General features: G+C 65.6%; 1 protein-coding gene across 6 annotated transcripts in view; it reads right to left on the reverse strand.

Moving 5' to 3' along the window:
* Positions 1-87: 87 nt before the first annotated feature.
* GRAMD4 (GRAM domain containing 4) overlaps positions 88-18013 on the reverse strand; it is a 75149-nt gene continuing 57223 nt past the window's right edge. For all 6 annotated transcript variants that reach the window (XM_086711975.1, XM_086711978.1, XM_086711977.1 and 3 more), the window contains 15 exons: positions 16098-16159; positions 14114-14246; positions 13623-13648; positions 12991-13082; positions 11652-11743; positions 10674-10722; positions 9571-9642; positions 9082-9125; positions 8897-9006; positions 7209-7363; positions 5447-5591; positions 4686-4779; positions 4050-4134; positions 3128-3196; positions 88-2481 (listed from right to left, as the gene is read on the reverse strand). In XM_086711975.1, the coding sequence (XP_086568101.1) occupies positions 2377-2481; positions 3128-3196; positions 4050-4134; positions 4686-4779; positions 5447-5591; positions 7209-7363; positions 8897-9006; positions 9082-9125; positions 9571-9642; positions 10674-10722; positions 11652-11743; positions 12991-13082; positions 13623-13648; positions 14114-14246; positions 16098-16159 (1333 nt within the window). In that variant the 3' untranslated portion in view covers positions 88-2376. The remainder of the gene's footprint in view (positions 2482-3127; positions 3197-4049; positions 4135-4685; positions 4780-5446; positions 5592-7208; positions 7364-8896; positions 9007-9081; positions 9126-9570; positions 9643-10673; positions 10723-11651; positions 11744-12990; positions 13083-13622; positions 13649-14113; positions 14247-16097; positions 16160-18013) is intronic.

The following is an 18013-nucleotide window of genomic DNA, read 5'->3' on the forward strand; positions in this document are numbered from 1 at the left end:
CCCGTGACGCACTCGGGCTCTGCCAGGAAAGCCAAGCGCACCCCCCTTCCCGCCCCCACCGCTCCCCTGAGCACAAAGCACGTCAGGTTTATTTAAATAAAAATTATAATTTATACAAGACTTTTTTAAACAAACAGTTTTCTTAAAAAAATGTTACAGGGGATTTTTCATTGGTTCTTCATACGGTACAACCCTTTCGTGGAACAAAAACGACAGCAGTAACGACTATTTACAGATCCAAAATAGACTCAAGCTTCAGACGTAGAAAATGTAACATTCCTTCTAGTTCAGCGATCAGTCACAGAAACGCAGCATCTGCCCAGATTTACACAATTCGATAGAAACGACGGCTCGCTCTGCCAGGAGGCCCGAAGCCTGCAGCGGGCCCGCCTTCCTCCCGGCGGGGCCTGGGCGCCCACAGAACCCGCTGCCCCCCGGGGCCGCGCGCGGCACGTGGTCAGTTTTCATCTCCCTTTCTCCTCAAAAGGGACTCGAACCAAACCACCCCCTCTGCCGAAGAGGGCGAGGCCACCCCGCGGACAGGCCACACACCGACCCCTTGGCGGCCCCGGGGGTCGCCCTGCAGCCTGTCCCCATGTGCCTCGGGCGCTGAGGGAGGATCTGCCGGGGGGGGGGGTCCCCAGGTGTGCCCTAAACCTCCACGGGGCCACGAGAGCCGGTCCAGCTGTGCGGCAGCCAAAGCCAAGGTTTACGGCGGGCTCTGCCTCCATTGTTACAGAAGGGCGGCCCGCAGGGTCCCGCCAACAGCACGGCCGGAGCCGGTGGGTGCCACGGGCGCCCTCAGATCTCACCGACTGGGTCGGGGGTGTGCTTCATCAGGCTGGTCGGCTGGGCCCCCCGGAGGCGCTGCCCGGGCCCCGGAGCATGGCCCTACGGTCCCCCGGGAAGCGGGGGGGGGGGGGGGGGGGACGTGAGCGATGCCACCGGGTCTCACCCAAACCAGCAAATTAGGATTAGAGCAAAGGTAAAAATTACATCTGAAAAATGATACAAAAATAAGAAAAACAGCTTGCTCTCTGTAAAAAATATAATCTTCTGTTTCTTCAAAAAACAATCCCAGTGACACCCAAAAGGACTCAGGACAAGCCAAGGAGCTGGAGTAGTCGAGTCGGAAGTGCGCTGACCGCCACAATCTCAGCCTGTCCTTCACAGACGTCACAGGCCTGTCCCCACACGGCACCACCCCCGCCCCCGGCCTCGGCCACAGGAGCGCTGGCTTCCCCAGGCGTCGGGGGGGGGGGGGGGCAGACCAGTGCCAGCTCACCCTCACCCCCCCGAGCGTGTGCCAGCACAGCTGTGTGCCCACCGGGATACCGTCGGACGTCAGGGGTGCAGACCGCCCGGCCCCAAACCTCCGGGCTCCGCTCACGGCCACTCCCCCGAGCCGGTGCCCTCCGGAGCATCCCCGTACGGCTCCCCGGGGCGGACCGGCCGCAAGCCCGGCCGCTCCTGTCCGCCCCCGCCCACCCCAGAACCCCCTCCCTCGTCTGGAGGGCAGCGCCAGCCACGCAGCGGCTGATATCCGTCTGAGAGCAACCACGGCTTGGGGTGCCCCCAAAGGTCTTGGGACGCATTCTGCGGGGCTCTCCAAAGGGCAAAGCGTTAAAAAGATGTGCTTCTGTGGCACATCACTCTGTATCCGCAGCGGTTACCACGCCCGGGACTCCCGGGGGCTCGTCAGGATGGGGTGGGGGCGGGGGGCCCCGGCCCAGCCAGCCTCGCTTCCCCCACGAAGGGCAGCACAGAGCTGAAGCCGGACGGGGCCGCGCCCCCGGCCCAGATCTCGCCCTGAGGACGCGCGGCTGGGGGTCTCGCCAGAGGAAAGACCCGTTCCCGGCGGTCGGTGAAGGGGCCTCTGAGCTGCTCATCACCGACGTCCTTCACCCCCAGGAGGAGGGAGTGCTTGTTCCTTAGCTATGGCTTCTGGTGTGGAAGAGCTTCAGCCTCCGGAGGGCTGGGTGCGCGGCTGGCGCGGGGGCTCTGGCCAGGCGGGGGCTCAGAAACAGCCGCTGCGCTCGGCGGTGGCTGGGGCCGGCGCGTCCTGCGTGTCCTCCGTTCCACGGGCCTCCGATGATCCCCTGCCTCCGTGTCCACGCGGTCGTGGGACACGCCTCACCCGTCAGATGGGCTGGCGCTGTCTGCGGGCCCCAACCCCTGCGTGAAGGGTCCGTAAGACGCAGGGTAAACACAACAGAAACCACAGATCGAGGGGAATTATTGCAAAGGATCAGGAGGATGTCCAAAGTGTTTCCACCATCAAATCGTTAAAAAAACAAACGACAAACAAGAAACCAAAGAGAACAACAACAGCAACAACAACAAAAAGCCTTCCAGCGAATCCCGGAAGAACGGACACTAGCTGTCACTACCAGACGCGGCTGCGGCTGTGATCTTCATGTACTGGCTGAAGATGGTCTCGAAGGCCTCGTCTCTATGCACCATGGCACCAAACACCAGCGGCTGGCGGGGAGGAAAGGCAGTGGGTGACCCGGCACGGGCAGGCAGCCAGGAGGACCGCCCCCAACACAGGCCCTGCCTGGCCCCAGGCCGGGTCCTAGCAGAGCCCCTCAGGCTCTGGGGCTCAAGGGCAGACCCCCCCCCCCACCCAGAGGCCAGGCCCCCGGCCTTCGGGGGGACCCCCGGCTCACCCTCCCCCGCTGCGGGCCTCAGCCCCCACGTGACCCACACCGGAGAGAGCAGCAGGGCTCCTGCGGCCGCGGGGAGGGAAGGAGGGAGGGAGGGAGGGAAGGAGGGAGGGAGGGGAGGAGGGAGGGAAGGAGGGAGGGAAGGAGGGAGGGAGGGAAGGAGGGAGGGAGGGAAGTGAGGGAGGGAAGGAGGGAGGGAAGGAGGGAAGGAGGGAGGGAGGGAAGGAGGGAGGGAGGGAGGGAAGGAGGGAGGAAGGGAGGGAAGGAGGGAAGGAGGGAGGGAAGGAGGGAAGGAGGGAGGGAGGGAGGGAAGGAGGGAGGGAGGGAGGGAGGGAAGGAGGGAGGGAGGGAAGGAGGGAAGGAGGGAGGGAAAGAGGGAAGGAGGGGGGCGCCCCTCAGGCCCCTTACGGCCGCAGCCCCGGGCCCACCCCAGGCTCCCCGGCTTCCCACCCAGCACTTACTTTCTGGGTTGATGGCGTTGACACGGCAATCCCCATGCCTGACCCCGGGAGGACAGAGAGGACCTTGTACTGAGGGGACGACAGCACACTGTCACCACGGGCCCCTCCCAGGACCAGGGCCAAGCCTGTCCCCATGCCCCGGGGCCCACGGACACCAAGCCCCACAGAGCCCCGGCCTTCCTGGCCACAAGAAGACAGACGGACCTCGTGACTGAGAACCCAGACCTGCGAATGCCCCCTCCCACCCCCTCCTGGAAGGGCCCAAGCGACACAGGGTCTCCCTACGGGGCACCGCATGAGCAGAACGCCCCAGCAGGGAGGCGCGGAGCGCCCAGGGCCCCAACAGCCAGTGGGGTGCCCCTGACACACCAACGAGCCCGGGTCCACCCCACGGCCCGGGCTGGCCCGCGTCCTACGCGCTGAGACCCTGGAGACGGGGAGCAGGTGGACCCCGCCGGCCCCGCCAAGGGCGTGCGTCGGGCCCTCCCTGGGGACCACACACACCCCGCCCACGCCACGTGACCACACCCAAGGGAAACTGGCCGAGGAAACGCTCGAGGCAGGGGGAGCATCTCGGGGCAGATACACAGTGGCTCCAGGGACCCAGGGGCCTGACCTGGGACCCACCCTGCCGTGCTCGCCTGACCCATCTGGGGGAGAGCGCCCGGCGCAGACCCGTGAGGAGGTGGGAGAGGCCCGTCGTGGCACACGGACGCTGACGGGAGCCCAGGGGGCTCTGCGTGGAGGCCTTCCAGAAGGGGAGCCCTGCCGTGGCCAGGAACGAGGCCAGCAAAGCTCCCTGCTGGCACCAGCCTGGCGCTGTGAACTCACGCGGCTGGAGCCCAGCCGCTTCACGGCCCTACGGCCTCCTCTTCCTGACGCGGGAGGGGGCGAGGAGAAGGGAGGAGGGGGCCCAACCGACCTTCTGGATGTCTGTGATGTCCACCAGCTTGATGACTTTGTTCCTCTTGGAAGAACCGGATTTGGAGCTTTCGAAGCACAGGTAACTACCGGGGGAGAAAGAAACAGGGGCGTAACCCAGCAACTGACCGGGGATGCCCCGTCCAGGCTGCCGCCACCACGGTCCCCAGGGGGCGAGGGCGACCCCCAGAGGGCCCCTCCCACCTGTCACCATGCACCGGCCTTTTACAGAAGACCTCACTTTGAGAGAGAGAGTTTCACAGTTTTTACAGACTGAATCCACCGCCCTACACGGAACCTGGCTGACGTTAGAAGGATGCCAGGCACCCTCGCGCTGTCCAACCGGAACCAAGAATGTCCCCGAGGCCCGTTCCTTCAGCGAGGGGCAGAGAGGGAGGCGTGGCCCGTGGCCGCGGCCGTGAGTGCGGGGGCAGGGCGGCCAAGGGCCCGCGGGGCTGAGAACAGATCCCACCCCGGAGCCCCTCTTCCCGCCCCTACACCTGGCGGAGGGCCCCCCCCCCCAGGGGTAAGCTCTCCGTCCGGTCTCGTTCTCGGGGAGAAGCAGAGCCTTTCCCCGAAAGCAGAGCAAGGGCAGCCGCGGGCCCGCCACTCGAGGCCAGTCCCCGGAGGCACTCACTTCTCCGTCACGTACAGGACCCCGTTGCGGATGTAGTCTGTGGGCATCTTCCGGTCCCGGTTGATCAGGCAGCAGCGCCAGCCGTTTTCGCACACTAGCGGGGACGAAAGCGACCGTGAGCGCGTCCTCCCACTCACCGTGGGAGCCCGTCACCCCGGGCTTCCCAAAGACGCACCGACACACGCTCCTCGCCACCGGGAAACGCCCAGGGAGGCAGGGCGCCCCCCCCAACCCCCGCCTTCCTGGCAAGCACGTTTGCACATCCTGGGTCTGCAGGACGAGGGGCCAGGAGGTCAAAGGTCGGGTCTCTACGGCTCTCTTCCGCAGCTGGTCACCACACGCCACAGACCGCCAGGCAGTTCTAGAACCCAGCTCCCTGGGCGCCCACCGGGTCAGGAGTTCAGGGCAGGCCCTTCCTGGGAGGCTGACCAGGGACCAGTGCCCCCGGCTGCCTCCCACCACACGGCTCTCCAGACAGGTCACGGCCAGGGCGAGCCGGGGCAGCACAGGTGACGCTCAAACTGGGGACGGCTCTGAGCCGCGCTCTGGGGGACCCCCGGATTTCTGCCGCTAAACCATCTGCCGCGGGAAAGGGGGGGCCCCGTGTGGGCCAGGAGCACACCCGGCTCTCCCGCCTGCCCACCCAGAGCAGCCCTCCGAGCCCCCGGGGCTGCCCCTGCCGAGGGCCCCCAGCAGAGGGGCCAGCCGCACCCCCCCCCCCCCCCCCAGGCCAGGGCGGGTCACGGACTCCGCGCGCGTACCCGCCAGCGGCCGCTCGTTCTCTGTCAGGTTAAAGATCTCGTGGAAATTGCCTTTCTTGGTACCGTGGAAGCGACCGGTGTCCTCATCCTTGCTCAGGCCAGCGGGCGCGCTGGACACGTAGCTCCGCGAGGAGGCCGTCTGCAGCTGCCGAGAGCACACGCGTGCCCGTCAGCCACGCCGGGTCGGCAGGGACTGGGGCGCGCGCAGCCCCCCGCCCTTGCCGGCTGTCATCGTACAGGAGGCGCAGCCACGTGCGCCCAGATGGGGGAGCGCGGTCCCCCTAAGAGCCCCTCCAGGGGCCGCCCCTCACCCCGCGAGGGCAGAACAGCCCCACCACAGCGGGGAGACCCCCCGTCTCCCCAGCAGGGTCCCCACTCCCGAAGGCCGAGCTGAGCCCACCCCGGGCGCACGCAGCCCGTCCTCCACATTTGAGAAATGGGACGTGGTTGAGGGACAGGCCACTGAAAGCAACATTAAAGAGTCAAATGGTAGGGCGCCTGGGTGGCTCGGTCGGTTGAGCGTCCGACTTCGGCTCAGGTCATGATGTCACGGCTCGTGAGTTCGAGCCCCGCGTCGGGCTCCGTGCTGACCGCTCAGAGCCTGGAGCCTGGAGCCTGCTTTGGATTCTGTGTCTCCCTCTCTGACTCTGACCCTCCCCCGTTCGTGCTCTGTCTCTGTCTCAAAAATAAATAAACGTTAAAAAAAAAATTTTTTTTAAAAAGTCAAATGGTCACGACACAGCTTCCAGACGGACACCGTACCCAGTCGTGCCCTGGGACACACGTGGGACCGAGAGAAAAAGGGGGTCCCCGTGACGTGAGGTCACAAACACGGAGGTTGAGCAGAGTCGCAAGCAGCACCTCCTCCAGGGAACCCGCCCCCTGGCTCCCCTCGGTCTCTCGGGACACAGGCCAGCACTAAGTGGTCTTGACCCCCATGAAGGCCTTTTCTCCCCAACCACCCCAGGGCTAGGACGAACCCCTCGTCTCCTCCCATGCCCTCGGGGAACCAGGCTGCCCGCCTCACCCCCACCTGCACAACCGGAGCCTGTCTGCTGGCTCAGCTGCTCGTACACACACAAGCTTCACCCCTAATAAGGAGCCCGGGCTCCCAACAGGCGTTGCTGTCCTAGAGCCTGACCCACACTGACCCAGAGCTCCCCTCCCATCAGCGGGTCACCAGACACCTTGTCCTCAGAGGACACTTACACACAAGACTCAGAAATCCAAGTCCCCTCCTTAAGGAAGGCTTCCTAGACCTCCCCGAGACCCTGAACGTCCCCCCCTCATCCGAGACGGAGGAGAACACCAGCTGGTCCTCTGTGCCCCGACTTGGGACGCAGGGCCCAACACCCACAAACGCCTTCCACCGTGAACGAGAACAGGCCTGGTACTGGCGTATGGGCACGAGGTAGGCCTGAGCCTCAGAGCCGGGGAACGGAAGGGCTGGACAGCAGCCCCCAGGGGTCCCTCCTCCCAAGGCCCCCAGGCTCTCGGTAGCCGCGACCAACACCCTGTACTGCGCCTGCCCTTGGCCCGGGGGCCCGCCTGGCTCAAGTCTGTGGGAGGGGCCCTGAGGGGCCCTGCGGCGGGTGGGGGCCTCCAACACCGGGGCTCGTGGGCCGTCCGAAAGAGCAGTGCCGGGTGGCAGGGAAATCCCCACAGTCCCACTGTCCCACAGGACAGACGCTGGCCTCCCCGTGCACGGGGAGCGGCAAGCAGGGGGGGGGGGCCTGGGAGCCGCGGCCCGAGCCCGGCCTACCCGGCGAGACACGGCGGCGTTGGAACGCTCCTTGAGCTGCGGGTCGGTGGGCAGGCTCCTCCAGATGATGTAGGGGGTGTCATATTTGGCTCGCAGTCTCGGGCAGCGTTTGAAGATAAAATCGATGAGGAAAAACTTGATCCCGGCGTAGAGTCCTGGGGAAGGGAAGACACAGTCCCATCCCACCCGGGACCAGGACCGTGGCCACATCCGTCCCCTCGGCACGGCGGCCCCGCGCCCCGGCCCGCGGAGGACAGAGCGCCAGGGCACACGGAGGGCCTCGCAGAACCCGGGCGGGGTGGGGGGGCTGGCGCAGGGCAGGAGAAGCAAGAGGGCCAGGAGACCCCAGCCGAAGGGGGGTCCACTCCGGCTGCTGCCAATCAACCCAGCTCCCAAACAAGTTACGAGCCCCGAGAATGACATGAGGGGACCCACTCCGGCCTGCCGCCCTCTGACCCGGTGGGCCTGCTCCCACTCGGGGTCAGAGGGTTCGCACCCCGGCCCAGGCCCCTGAGAAACGGCACCGAGGGCATTTTACTTTTGCTGGTGCCAGTCACTTCCCCCAAGGCCACGCCGTCTGCCAGCCCTGGCTTTCCTGGCAAGGCCTGCAGGGAGAGCGCCAACCAAAGAGCAGGGCTGCGGCGGCGTGCTGGGGGGCCGCGGGCAGGTGGGGAAGGCCCCCATTCCGTGAGACCCCCCGAACCACGTGGCCGCTGCGCTCGACGCCCCCGCTCGGACCCAGCCCCACCCGTGCACTGCAGCCGGGCCGGTGCCCGCTCCAGGCCAGGGACCCTAAGGCCCGAGACAGGTCAGGAGTCAGGGTCTGGCCAGGGGCAGCCTCAGGACCATGGCCTCGGCCTCAGCCTCCACACCCACCCACACCTTCCTCCCTGCCCTGCAGAGGCCGGGGGCAGGGGTCCCAGTGAACCCATGAGGGGTTCAAGTCCTCCTGCCACCCCATGGTTTGAAATACGGACAAAGGCCACGTCCTGCACACCCAGATCTGTGGCCTGGATTCTGCACACGCCCCGCCCTGGAATTAAAACCCTCAACGCCCCACCTCCAGCTGCCCCCCCCCGTCCCCCCCCATCCCTCGTGCCTCACTATCACTACAGCAATATCACCTGCCCAGCAGTTCGGCACAAACCCCGACCCCGCCCTGACCATCCCATCCATCCACAGGTCCCACCACAGCCCAAGGCCCCACAGGCCCGGCCCTCCCGCCTGCCCCATGCCCTTCAGTGCTCTCCCCACTCCACCCCGGCCAAGGGCTGTTCTGGACCCGCACAAAACAAACCTCTGAAACCTCACCCTCTGCCCGAGCCTCCGCCCCACACAGGACGGAAGCCAGCGCTCCCCCCACGACACCCCCCCCCCCAGCCCTATGTCTCTCTTCCCTCGGCCTGACCCCGCACGGCCCCTGTGGGCCTTCGGGTCTACCAGCTCCTCGGGAGTAGAGTGTGAGCTTGATTTAAGAAACAACCGCCATGTGTCTAGGGTGCGATGGGCCTCATGTCTCCCGAGTGTAAACACCTCATGAGAAGCCATAGGATGAGGCCCAGAGGGAAGAAAGCCAGTGAGCGCGAATAGCTGGCCTCCGGGAGGCACGTGGCACGCGCTCTGGTGGGAAGCAGCCCAGGCACCCTGGGCCACACTCACCCCCGACCCGGGACAAGGCGCCTCCTTACCCAGGGCCAGTCCCACCAGGCGGTAGGGGAAGAAACAGGAGGCGAGGAAGGCGGCCCACAGAGCGACGTACAGCTTCTGTGTGATCTCAGGCTGGACCCACATGAACAGGCTGGAAGGGAGAGCGGGGCTCAGCCGGGGGGCGGGCCACACCCCCGAGGCCGCGGGCTGGGGGCCCATCACTCACTTCTTGATCTTTTCCAGGATGTCGGCCATCTTGCCAAAGAGGTTCTGTGCGAAGAAGCCACAATCACAACAGGTCCCCGTCCACACGGCCACATCAGGAGGGCCAGGTTCGCGGGCCGGCCAGAGAGGTCCAGCCCCCGTGTGGCCACGGCCGGGTGACACAGCCACTCGCGGGCCGAAGACGGGGGGCGGGTCCGGTGCAAAGCCCAGGCTGACGCACTGACACGGATGTCCCGGGCCACGCCCCTCCTGGAGACAGCTCGGCCCGGCGGGTAGGGGCTCCACCCTCCAGGGGGTGCCAGCCGACAGCCTCGACCGGGAGGGCCCTCCCTCCAACCAGGGTTGTCTCGGGTGCTGCCTCGGGGCCAAAGGGCAGGCTGACGGCAGGTCCGCTGACGACAGACAAGCCAGGCCTGCGGCGTTGGGGGCCCCCGCTGGGCGACGCTGGCACAGAGGCGTCCCCAGACTGGACCCCGAGAGGGGGAAATACCTGGGCTTTCTGGGCGACATCCAGGACGAGCTGGAACTTCTCAGACACAGTCAGGTCCTCCTTTGGAGGCTCCTGCAGCCAGACGGGAGAGAATTTCCTCCGAAACTGAGCGGCTCAGAGGAACGAGTCACAAGAACAGCACAGGGGCCTCCCAGCCCCGGGAACGGGGTCGCTCTGCTGCCCCCGCACGGCATGGGCTGGCTGGCCTGGCAGACACCACTCTGGTGCCCGGGAGGACAGTGGGCAGCGGCAGGGATCGCATCTTGACGGGTCGTCTTCAAACGTGCACAGAGCCCTCCGCCCCTCACTTTGCAGTAAGGGAAACTGAGGCGGGGGGGGGGGGTGGGGGCTGACCTCAGCCTGTTCGTCTGAGCTCATTCAACCAGAGCCTCGCAAGGGCGTCCTGGGCACCGGGGCCCAGCAGGCACAAGCCTGCCGCCCCCGAGACTCCCTCCCCGAGCCCTGACCCCTGTGGCACCACTGCACCCAGCACCCCTACTGCCAGCTCCCGCCCATGCCTGCAGCTCCACCCCACGGCCAGTCTCCCTCTGGAGCAGGTCAGCGAACTTTCTGTAACAGGCCAGGGAATAAACACCTGTAGCTCCGTGGGCCATGCGGTCCCTGCCACAGCTAGTAAACCCGGCCGTTGCTGCCCCAAAGCATCCGCAGCAGCGTGTACATGAAAGGGAATGGCTACGTGCCAATAAAACTTTATTTATAAAATCAGATGGAGGGCCGCGAGCTTGCTGATCCCTGCTCTACACGTCCACTGGTCCAGGGAGACACCGTGACAGCCCCCTTCGTACCTCCCTCTAGCGGATCACATCCCAGCTGGGAAGGGTCAGGACAGGCCTGGTTCCCCTGCCGCCAAGCCTGGGCCAGCAAGGGGCATTGGGGTGTCGGCCGGCAAGGGGTCATAGTGTGGCCGTCCAGCGCTCTGTGCCCAGGGGATGCTGGCTTTCTGCTCCCTGACCCTGACTTGCGAGGCAGGGCTCCCCGGGGCATCTGCACAGCTGCTGCTGGAGGCCTCAGGGAACCCACGCTGCCAACGGGTCGAGGCCTGACCGGGTGGAGACCGAGACCTTTGCCCTCCCAGGACTTACCACGGGCTCAGACACTTCAGGCACGATGCTCCACTGTATCCTCCAGCCCCTGGTCAAGAGGAGACAATCACGGGCCTTTAACAGCTGGTGCCGTTAGAGGGAGGACCTCAGATCCCCAGCCCCGTGCTCCCGACCGGGAAGGAGGGCGGGACAGAAGGGGCTGCGGAGACCCTCTGCCGTCTGCTGCCGTGCCCACCAGGGCTGCCCCCTGGCTCTTGAGAATGGACAATTCGAGGTCACCCTCACCGGCCCCTCCCCCGGGGGCCCAGAAGCGACAGGTCTTTCAAAGTAAGTCACCGCAGCACTGACAGCAAGTACTTTAGCTGACCATGCCTCGCCTGGGCACAGAGGACGCCCTCACGAGTACATAAAGATTTGCTTCCCTACAAAAAACATTTTCAAATGAACCAACTCAAGCAGGCACCGAGATGCAGCTAGGAACACTCGTATGCGGAAGTGTGAACTTTTGAACGGCTGCGTACAAATCTGGAACACGGGGGCTCTCCTCTGGAGGGACGTTCACTGCTGGGGCAACCGCCATGTTCAGACACACCAGGCAGCCTGGGGACGAGGGGCATCCCGACCGAGCCCCCAGAAGGTGCTCACAAGGGCGCGAAGGAAAGACGGGGCATGTTGCTTGGGGCTGCCGATTGCAAGGACCCTCACTCTGAATGCCAGGACCCCCCCCCTCCCCCAGGGCACAAAGACTCTGCAGCCCCGTCAAGGCCCCTGGGCTACCATCACTGAGCGGGGGCAGCTGCAGGGACCCCGCGGGCACCCGCCGGCCTTCTGGAAGAGCCGCCGGGGAGCTCGAAGATCACCCGCCGCTGGCTCCAGCGAGCCGGGTGGGGGCGGGCATCTTCCTGGGGGCTCGGGAGCCCCGCCCATCACAGGACTACCCCCAGACACCTGTGTGCGAGGCGGCCCCGGCTCAGGGAGACGGCACCTCCACGTGCACGGGCAAACCAGCACGCTCACCTGGCTATGAGGTAATTGAGGGATAACCTCAGAATTGCTAGAAATAAGAACATGGGGATGGCCCAGCCATGCCACACGGCATTCATGTACACCTGCGGGTAGGAGGCAGACGGTCAGGCACCCGGACAGGCCACCCCCTCCTCCTTCCCCCCGACCCCCCGCCCCGCCAGGCCACGATGGGAGGTGGGCGCCCAGGCCCCCAGCGCCTCTCCGAAGGAGGGAGTGCGTGACGGGGAGGCCCCGGGAAGAGCTGCTTTCTCAGCAGGGGTTCCCAGGGGTGGCACCAAGGGCCGCTCTGGGTGTGCAGGGAGGGGGCGCCCCGGGGAGGCAGCTACCGGACGTGGCCCGGGATGGGCACAGGCCCCTGCCGGCCCCAGGCGCGGCTCCCCCAGGAAGAGCTCGAAGCCCCGCCAGGACTCAGCACGGCCAGGCGAGGTGGCCGACCGCTGGCTGAGAGCCCACGACGTGCCATGTGCCTGGCACACAACAGACGTTCAGACAGGGCAGAGAGTGGAGCGCGGGGGGTTTCAGGCCCAGGAGGCCAGGAGGGAGGGCCTGAATGGCGGGCACGTCTCTTGGTGATAACACACAGGCAGGACCACTATCAAAGGCCTCGTGGGGCAAAGGGCCTGTGAAGGGGGAGCCTCCGGGATGAAGGCGGGGCCGGGGCCCCGCGTCCGAGTCCTATTCTCTGTAAAGGAGCAAAATGCCCTTCTCCCCCCGGGGCTGGCACCGGGCTGTGGGCTTTAGGGCAGCCTCAGAACCTTCCAAAATGCAGAGATGGGGCTGCCCCTCTCTGGCCACGGTGCCTGGCAGGCAGATGGGTGGCCTGTGTCCCCCTGCCAGTGATGGGAGGGTCTCCTTGCACGGGGCTGGGGCCAGCTACGGCAGGACGATTCGGGCCGGGGGGCCGAGTCCCCTTTGCCCAGAGCAGGCCGCGATGCCGGCCTGCTGCTCTCCCACCCCTTCCCCAGGACTGGGCTCGCAGAGGCCCAGCTGGGCCCCCAGGCCAGGAGCCTCCCCCAGCCCCAGGTGCCCAGTGGGAGGGAGCTCGGTCGCCCCTGGGCAGACAAGCCTCCTCACCAGCCTCTCCCCGACTGGCCCAGGAGAGCAGACGGAGGTGTGGACAGAGGCCTGTTCCTGAGGCGCTGCCCCGGGGGGGTTGTCTGGGGCTCCCCCTCCCCCGCAATGCCCTCAAGACAACCCAGGGCCGGGTAGCAGCACAGTCCCCACTGCACAGCCAGAGCGGCTAAGGGGCAGTGCGTCCCTGGGGACAGCTGGGAGACCGCGCTGGCCGCCCGGGGGGCTGGCAGACCGTCTCTGACCCCGGGGGACTCACGGTGAAGGCGATGGCGGACGTGTAGACGGAGTACCAGTCCGATAAGGCAGAGAGGTTCTTCACGAAGCTGGTGACGGGTTTGGCACCGCGCTCTGGGGACAGAACCACCGCGGTGAGGCCGGCACTCAGGCACACCCCGGGGGGGGCAGCCAGCAGCGCAAGGGGCATGAGCGCAGGGGGCCCCGAACAACCTGGATTCCTGGGGCGCCTGACCACCAGCTGGCCTCTCCCAGCCACCCCGGTGCCACCCACTGCGCACCATCCCTGCGCAAGCCGCCAGCTGGCCGCTCCCCCCCCACGCCTGTGCCACACACGGGAGAAAGGGGGAGCCGGGGCGGGGGGGTGGTGCCTGTCATCGCCCGGGGCCTGGCCAATACTTGGAGAAGCACCGCTTTCCACTGGGGCTTCCAGGCCTAGAGGGACACGTCCAGGCCCAGCTTGGGGACGGGCAGAGCTGGCCTCATCCTGTCCTGCTCCAGATGGATGGCGGGGGGGGGGGGGGGGGTGCTGGACATGCTGCTGACGGGAGCCTTGTTCCTAAGGAACCTCCAGGAACATCTTTCTGGAAAGACGTCCAGTTCAGCCCCGAGGCCCCGCTCCCCTGGCCCCACACGGCCGTGCTAGGTACTCACTTAGTCGCCTCATGTTTTCCGTCAACCTAAGAGGGAGGGAGAGAGAGGTGAGCGCCAGCACCTGCACAGCCACGTCCCCACCGCCATGTTCCACTGCCACGCGGGGAGCACAGCATGACCTGGGACACGGGGCCCACACCAGGTGCAGCTCACTGCTGATCACTAACTTGGGGGGGTCTCACCTACGGTGCTGCCCCTCGTCTCCTGCCCGTGTCCCAGAACCTGAGTTCCCGAGACGATGGTCCCCACACGCCGTTGTCACGAAGCCCAGAGTGTTGAGCTGGGGGTGGGGGGGGGGGGAGGGGGACTGCCTGTCACGTGACCCTGCTCCTGCCCCTGCTCCCTGGGGAAGGGCGTGTGTCCATGCCCTGGGACCAGCCCTGATGTCAGCCACTTTGTCGCTTCGCCCGAGGCGCTGGCCTGGCTCCCCCGAGGGCCCCTCCCCCCCAAGGGCCCCTCCCCCCAGGCCCCTCCCCCCCTAGGGCCCCCACCTCCGGGCGCTGAGGGGCTCCTCCGTCTCCACCGTGCTCTCCTCGGGCTGGAACCGGAAGTCCTCCACGTACTCCCCAAACTTCTCGTAGAACCACTTCTGGACACGGGGGCACAGCCCCTGGCTCCGCCGGTCTGCGGGTAGGGGCTCCCGGTGAGGAACACGGATACAGTGGGGCGTGGACACCCTGACGCCGAGCCTGACCCGCTCCCACCACGAGGCCCGACAAGGCCACCGCGGACCCCGTGGCGTCTCTGTTGTCACACCCCCCCTCCCGGGGAGCAGCTGCAGCCCCAGCAGACGGCCCGCCCCCGGGGACAGGGTCGCCCTCCCTTTCTCTCTCTGGCTGGGGGCTCACCCCCTGGGACCCCATGGACCTGAGGGACGGCCAGGGAACGTGTGCGCCCAGGGGTTGTGTCCTGGTGCGGGCCCCGGTGAAGGACGTGGCCTTTGCCCCCCATGACCAAGACCTTCAGAAGGGGACCCACCTCACAGATTCAGATTCAGAAAACCAGGAGAAAACCACGCACCCTGAGTGCTCCGCACAGAGTCACCCGCAGGGGGCGCTGTCCCGCCACAATTAAGGAGAGAGAGGGCAGGGACGTGGTCCCCTGTGACACTCTACCGGGCCAGGTCTGTGCACACAGAGGCTGCCCAGGCACAGGGAACAGAGGTCTCGGAGAAGAAAGGAACGGGGAGCGTCTGGGGGCCTCTCACCCCTCCCTGGAGCGGGACTGTGCTCAGCACACGCAGAGGTGGGCAAAGCAGTGAATGCTACAGCCACCTGGACGGCTGGACAGCAGCCACGGACAGTACGTGACCCGATGGGACCGCCTGCGTCCCCATGAAACCACACTATGGATGCTCATTTGTGAAATCCACATTCCTTTCATCTTTTTCCAGCCGTTTAAAAACGCAGAAACCTTTTTTTTAAAACTGTGAAGTCAGACAGGGGGCTCCGGTATGCCAACCCCCAGGTCTACGTCGGGCCTGTGGCCTGGACAGGCTTCGGACGCTGCTCACCCCTCCGTGCTGGCTGCGGGGCGGGGGGCACCACGCAGAGCACCTGTCTCCTCCTCCCACTGTCCCTCCCTCTGCCCACACACCGCACCGGTGACGAGGGCTACCGAGTGGACCTTGGCTGGGGACCCAGAGCGTTGGGGTCTTTCCGCCCTTCACTTCTCCAATACTCCCCACGTGTGCAGGGGACTCATCAATCACGATGCACAGCCGGGACCTCGGGGTCTCTCTTGCCGCTCCTGGCTTGGAACCCGGGTCTTGAGCGTGGAGGGGCCCGGGGAGACCCAAGGGGCACAGCAGCCGGCCCTGTACCTGGACCGGCCTACCTGCACGTCCCCGCTGGAAGACAGGACCTGTCTGGGCCTCCACGTGGCGGGTGCCCCTTGAAGAGGCTTTCCCTCCCGGGTCTCGGTTTCCTGAGCTGTATGTGAGACAGGCCTGACCCCGAGGCCCTGCCAGCGTGACTCTGAGCTCCCAGCGCAGAGGGGGTGCTCACGAGTGGTCAGCCTGTGGGAACGGGTCCTACGTCAGGAGATGGGAGGGCCAGGCCCACCCCGGGTCAGATCCCTAGACAGCTGGACAGAAAATCCTGTTTCCTCCCAGGACATCGTTAGGACGGACAAAGGGTAGAGAGAGATAAAGAACAGGGCTCGGCGGGGGGGGGGGGGGGGGAGGTGCAGAGAAGAGGCTTGTGTGTCCTGACCCAGGGAGGGGCCCCCAGGTCAGTGGCCGAGAGGCCAGTGTGAGGATGACACTACTTCTCAGTCAGGAAGGGCCGGAGCGGGTGCCGCGCGGCATCTTTACAGAAAAATGAAATCACATCACATTTGCTGTGACCGCTCGCCAGCTCACAACCGGAGCCGCCCACGGGGGCCCGACGCAAGGAGACCTCGCGTGGGCAGGTGTGCCCAGGAACAGGCCCAACCCCCACCCCGGCCCGGCCCGGCCGCCCACGGGGGCCCTACCTGCTCCGTTATTGACCTGGGCCTGCCCCTTCGGAGGCTGCTGAGCCGTCTGCTCCTCGGTTCTTAAAGGGAGGGGAGAAGGGGCAAGAGTCCTGTTAGTTCCAAGCGAGCCCGGGCTCTGCAAAGTCCTGGCACTCAGGGAGCCCACCGCACTCAAGTGTTCCTTCCAAGCAGCTGGGCTCCACTGGGACCTGATGGCTCAGACGTTGTGACGGCGTCCGGGCCTCACAGAGTCGCGTTCGTGACGGACACGCTTTTTTTGCTGTTTTTTTAATAACCGAGTAATCGCTAATAAACATGCAACCCTTTCCTCTCCTATTAACACATCTGCTTTTTTTTTTAAGTTCGTTTGTTTATTTTGAGAGAGAGCAAGTGCACGGGGGGAGGGGCAGAGAGGGGGAGAGACAGAATCCCAAGCAGGCTCCGCCCTCGGCACAGCCCCATGTGGGGCTTGGACCGTGAGATCCTGAGCTGAGCCGAAGGGTCAGACACTCAACCGACTGAGCCACCCAGGCGCTCCTAACACATCTGTTTCTTTATTAAGTTCTGAATAAATACCCCTTATGCTAATTAACTAGCATGCTAATGAAAAAACACTTATCAATGCACGCACTCAGCAAGCCCCGTGCAAGGCCACAGGCTGGGTGATGCCCGTGCCAACCACCTGCCTGGCTTCCTGCCCCTGCGGCCCACCCACAACGGATCACAGCAGTCCCCCGGCCTCAGAGCCCTTGCCCGGAGTTCTGTCCACCTGCCAGACCCTGACCACTGACCTTTCAGCCAAAGGGCCTGATGGAGCTGGCCCAGCCCCCAGCCCCCGGGTGGTGCTTTGGCCGGGCCGCAACGCACTGTTCCTGTGGCTCCCAGGCCAGCAGGGACTCCACGATGTGGGGAGGGTGGAGCCCCAGGCAGAACTCAGCAGGGGCTTGGGGGGCGGGGTGGAACACAGAGGACTCTTTCAAGATAGAGATGCCAGGCCTGGAGACCCTCAGCTTCGGGGAAGGATGGGGGGCGGTTTCTGCTCTGTTCACATAACGGGATTTCACGCCATACTTCCATGAACCGACCTGGTTTGCGGGTTTGAAAGCCGCGACTGGAATCTGGAGCAGGAGGCGCAGGGGACGAGCTGGACGGGAGACAAGCAGGGTGGGTGAGGACTACAGCCTCGCTAGGCAATGGGTGAGGAACACACGAGACAGAGGTGGAGTCCCAGAGAAGGGAGCCACGGTCAGGGAGGAGGGGGCCGGGCGGCCCAAACAGCCGTCCACGCCCAGAGCTCCCACCGACAGGGGTCTACTGGGAACAGGAGAGGCACCCAGGACCCGACGGAGTGCTTTCCATTCCCAGGCACGGGTGACGGCCTCAACACCAGGATGTTTCCTGTGAGCCTGGAGGTTCCGGAAGCCGCAGCCCACCTGAGAAGCGCTAACAAATGTGCTCCTGCCGAGCCCGGGCCCAGGCATGCACTGCGAATGACACAGCCCTGCCTGAGCCACAGGTGGGCCCGGGGTCCGGGTGGCCGGTGGCCGCTTTCTGGGGTCCTGGGCTCGGTTTACACAGGCACTAACTGACTTTTCTAACACGACTACCTGCTAGAAACAAACAGCCATTTCAACAGTAACGGGCTGCGTGCCGCCCCCTGGGAGAGGCCGGAGGACACGGGTGTGGGTACTCCGGGCGACTCGTCCCACCAGACCCGGACTGCTGTCGGTGCCTGTTACGTGCACGGGACACAGGAGACAGCGGGCAGCGGGGAGACGGGCATCAGGACATCGCAGCCTAAGACGTTGGGGCGCCCGGTCCCACCCGCAGCTCCCGGTCAAGGGGGACACCAACGGGGTGACCTCGGAAACAAGAGCCGTGTGACCTCAATCGGAAAAAAGGGGCCTTGGATTTCTAACACCCGTGGACTCACT

This window comes from Puma concolor, chromosome B4, assembly GCF_028749965.1.
Source record: "Puma concolor isolate L17-30 chromosome B4, mPumCon1.1.hap2, whole genome shotgun sequence".
In the NCBI taxonomy this organism is placed as follows: Eukaryota; Metazoa; Chordata; class Mammalia; order Carnivora; family Felidae; genus Puma; species Puma concolor.